This window comes from Etheostoma spectabile, chromosome 5, assembly GCF_008692095.1.
Source record: "Etheostoma spectabile isolate EspeVRDwgs_2016 chromosome 5, UIUC_Espe_1.0, whole genome shotgun sequence".
Classification (NCBI taxonomy): Eukaryota; Metazoa; Chordata; class Actinopteri; order Perciformes; family Percidae; genus Etheostoma; species Etheostoma spectabile.
The window spans coordinates 1,418,053-1,422,564 of record NC_045737.1 but is presented as its reverse complement, the minus strand read 5'-3'; the positions used below and the strand labels follow the sequence as shown (position 1 = coordinate 1,422,564).

At 42.5% G+C, this 4,512-nt stretch overlaps 1 protein-coding gene across 1 annotated transcript; it reads right to left on the bottom strand.

The window, feature by feature from the left end:
• Nucleotides 1–1,977: 1,977 nt before the first annotated feature.
• LOC116689320 (putative nuclease HARBI1) lies at nucleotides 1,978–2,943 on the bottom strand. The gene is made up of 2 exons (XM_032515831.1): nucleotides 2,341–2,943; nucleotides 1,978–2,199 (listed from the first exon to the last, which is right to left on the bottom strand). The coding sequence occupies exons 1-2, from the start codon at nucleotides 2,941–2,943 to the stop codon at nucleotides 1,978–1,980; spliced, it is 825 nt and encodes a 274-aa protein (XP_032371722.1).
• Nucleotides 2,944–4,512: the final 1,569 nt, after the last annotated feature.

The window sequence follows — 4,512 nt, the reverse complement described above, 5'->3', positions numbered from 1 at the left end:
GTGCCCATAAACCCCTAGTGGCAAAAGGTGCTCCCACTTCAAAAGTGGTTTTGTTAGATTGTGTGTAATGTCTAGCACGAGAAGTAGCCTACATTAACTGGTGGTTTTTGTCCCATTGAAACCAGAGCAGTCAAGCGCGCTACATCGACTCGACAAAGTAGTAGTAGCTTAACTGCTGCTCTGGCACATTAGCTAACCTCCAACCGAAGAAAATCATCAGTAGCTAGCTGTGGCTGTGTGGTGTCCGTGAGGGCATTGCCCAAAAAAGCAAAGCACGACAAATTTTGAAGAAGTTACAAATACCTCTGAAACTAAACTATCACAAAAAGACATTACTTATACAACGCACAACATTTATTACACAGTAGGGGGCTCAAGTAAACTGTTGAGATAGAGCACATTCGAAGCTGGCGGTAACAAAAGTTTGGAAAACGCGTGCTTTTGCAGATTGCAAAACATAAAAACGTTAATTAGGGCAAAATGTAACCATTAACAATACAAAGAGTTACTTACATGTCGCGTGTGAAGTATAAAATATCTGCCTCCGTGGAAAAACCTGCTCGAACAATCTCCTGGAAAAGACGAGAGTGAAGGATTTGCCCGGGCATGTTCTTTCAGTTGCTGCAGGTTGGCGGGTCGTGTCCTTTTACGTCTGATTCAAACGTTTAAAAATATTTTTTGAAAACCAATTTATGGGGAAGTCCCAGGAAATTAATTATATTACAGAAAATATTAAGTTATGAAAGAATTCCCACTTTTTTACTCATTATAACTCAAAAAACAAAGAAGGGAAAATAAATTAATTTATTGGAACACATGAAGTTAAAAATGAAAGTCCTATGGACAATTGCACTGAACGACTTTTTACAGTGCATATGGGCCCTTAGAACACAGCACTCATACTTACATTCTTGGACCAATTGCACAACATAACAGCAGCAAATCAAATCGATCATATGCAATACATTGTTGTCTGGGACAATGTGTCTTTCCACCGCTCTGCTCTGGTTCAGAACTGGTTTCAGCAACATCCACATTTCACCATCCTATATCTTCCACCATACTCTCCATTTCTCAACCCTATAGAAGAGTTTTTCTCGGCATGGCGGTGGAAGGTATATGATCTCCGTCTCCAGGCTGAGGTACCCCTAATCCAAGCCATGGAGGAGGCCTGGGACCAGATGGAGGTAGCAGCAATGCAAGGATGGATTCGTCATTCAAGACGTTTCTTTCCAAGGTGTCTTGCTAATGACAACATTGCCTGCGATGTTGATGAAATTCTCTGACCAGATCCAGCTAGGCGAAGAGACAATGTCTAGTTTTTGTTTTGTTTTGTTTTTTACAGTAAACTTACAGTACAATACGTAAAGTGACATTTTGTTACAGTATTATGAATCTCCATGTCAACATTTTGGTTGTGTTGAGAAATAAATGAGTTTCTTCAGTCTGCAACATTGGTCTTGTGTAGTGTTTGGTGAATTTACATTATATTTGTACTTTGTTGATGGTAGCCAACTCTAATCATAGGGAAGTAGAAGTGCTAAAAGTGTTTTAGGTTTATCACAGCAGAGTGTAACTCGTGCAAACAGAGTATAGTAATGTGAAACGTGTGTGTTTCATATGGTAACAAAGTGTGGTTTTTAAACAGAAGTGTATAGTTTTTACAAAAGTGTTTAATTATGCAAAGGATCTGTAGTGTTTTGCTAATTGGGTGTGTGGTTGTGCTAATTGTGTGTAGTGTTTTGAAAACACGGGCCCTGTTTTGAAAATCGTGCTTAAGCAATCCAAAAAAACTGTAACTAACATCACTTTGTATTAGCATTTACCTATGATGTTAAATTACTTCATTTGATTACAGCGTTACAGTACTTAATACTTGATACTTGTTAATTTCCAGCTGGTAACTTCAAGGTATGTTTTTAATAGTCACTGAAACAACAAACTTTCTTTTATGAACTTGGATGTAAGCACAGCAGGTCATCTTCCACACTTATTCACCTGGGAAAAGTAGTTATGGTCAAGAGGTGCCTCATGCAACGCTGACACCTCGTCTGTGAGAAAGGCCCGCCAGGCTGCCCCGCTCCGGCTCTCCCCACCATCCCGCTCCACAGGTGGCTGGTTTTCCTCCTCCACAGCCTCTTCCAGCTCATCCCCTTCACCAACACAAATGTTGTGTAACACAACACATGCTGTGACAACCTGTGCACAAGGTACAGCAACAGACAAGAATGACATAGGAAAAAAACATGAAGAAAATGTTAAGCATTAACTGTTGTTTTGAGTACTATATTTAGATTTGATTATGAAATTCACAACAGAAATTGAACAAGGATTTATTACCTTAGGGACAAACTGTGGATGTACTTCAAGTGCTTCTAAAAAGATGCACCTGAAGCGGGTTTTCATCATTCCAAAGGCACGCTCAATGATTGTGCGACCTCTACAATGATGATAATTAAACCGTTGCTCTGCCATGCCTCTCACTGGCCTCTTATATGGTGTAATAAGGGCCAGGGGTTCCTGTAGACATGGGTAGCCACCATCAGCTAGGAGAAAATACCCAGGTGGAGGGTAAGTCCCCCTAGTGTAGATGGGGCTGTTCTTCAGGATGCGTGCATCATGCACACTTCCTGGGTAACCCACAAAGATGTCCATAAAGCGACCCTGATGGTCACAGACGGCCTGAAGCACAACTGAGGGAAAGAGCTTCCTGTTGTTATAGTCGTGACCATCAGGGCCGCCAGGACATTTTAACCTTATGTGGCAGCCATCTATTGCCCCTGCTGCCTTGCGAAATGCATGGTGATGAGCCAGGCGAGCAAAGCCATCCCCAACCACCTGGAGCTCCTCCTGTGTGCGGGGAAAGTTGACAAACTGGGGCAGCACAGCCAACATCTCATCCACCATCCTGTGGACCACCCGGTGCACAATTGATAGAGGCATGCTGAAGACCCTGGAGACAACTCTAGGCTGAACCGGTTGCCAGCCAGAAGAGGAACACGAGTGTCTCCAGGGTTGGCCCCCATCCGTGATGCCTGTCCGTCCTTAGGGCTACCATCACCTGCTGCATGGCCTCTCTGCCCAGCCTGAAGTCAGGGCGGGTGTCCTCACCTCCATAGTAGGCCTATGGACTTAATGCATGTCTACAGTTAACAGGGAATTTTGTTTGACATCAGTGCACAACTGCACTTGCTTTGGAGACATCGCTGCATGCTTTACATATACTGTCTTGTTTCACAGGGACACAGGAGGACACACAGCAGCTGTTCCACTTTCGGGCTGTTTTGTGCTCTATACAGTCCTGTACATATATATTTTCAACATTTTTCTTAATTGCCATGTTGTTAAAAATTGCTAGCTTGCTATGATAATGCATAACACGGTACACTACTTGCTTTGCATTACATTCTGAACATCGAATCTTGTGCGCCGTATAATACAGGATTTTTTGTTCCAGTTCAGTCCTGCTATGTGCTTTGTTCTGGGTGGAGTATTATATTTTGCTGATTTTCTGTACATTTTACCATCCTATATCACACAAGGACGCCAGAGGAAGAACAAAAGGACCTAAATAAAAAATATATTTGAACTGTTACTGTAATATGTTCATTTGTAATTCATTCCTGTTAATGAAGGCCTACATTTACATTTTTGTTGGTTATGATACAGGAAACTGATGAAAGAAATGGGCATGGAGGGAAAAGTGACCAGCCAACATGCTTTAAAAAAGTGGGAAAATCTGAAGCAAAAATACTAGTTATGGATGTTCAGTTAAAGAAAAAAAACTACATCTTTGCTCTCAAAACAATACAATGCAATGAATGCATACTATGTGGTTGTAGACTTTATTTTAGTGTGTGTGGTGTGTCCTTCCAGGAATTAAGAACTCCTAAAACAGGGTCAAGTACAGACAGGGGGAAGTGACCACCACAACATGGCAATTTTACAAGGACATGCACAAGGTGTTAGGTGCCAGGCCCTCAGGAGATGACATGGTCACAAACATGTGTGGATTGTAAATCAAGATTATTTTGTTCCTTTAGGAGATTGTTGAGCCCTCATCACCATCTAGCAGATCTGCAGGCAGCACCACTGCCAAGTCCCTCTCCCAGAAAAAAAGGAAAAGAAATCCTATCCTGGATTTCCTCACTCAGGAGTCAAACAAAGAGCAGTGGAGAGCAAGGCCAAGAAAAGGCCACGACAGAGCGGTTGCTAGCTGTTTCCCAATGTCAAGGAAGGATCCTTCAAACCCTGAATTTGGAGGATGCCACGTCATCAACGCCCGCCGAAGGACCGTTCCAATGTCGAGCATCCTCCGAATTCCTCCAAGGACTCAGTCCTTCATTCATAAAATGTCCCATAGACAGAGAAGGATGCATTTGTGTATCCTTCGCGGTCCCAAATCACCCACAATCCTATGCGCGGGCCTTTAAAAATAATAATAGCGGACCTAAGCGGGAGTTCGAGCGGCATGGCTGACGGTGAAATAATAATTTAAATCTTTAGTGTGTG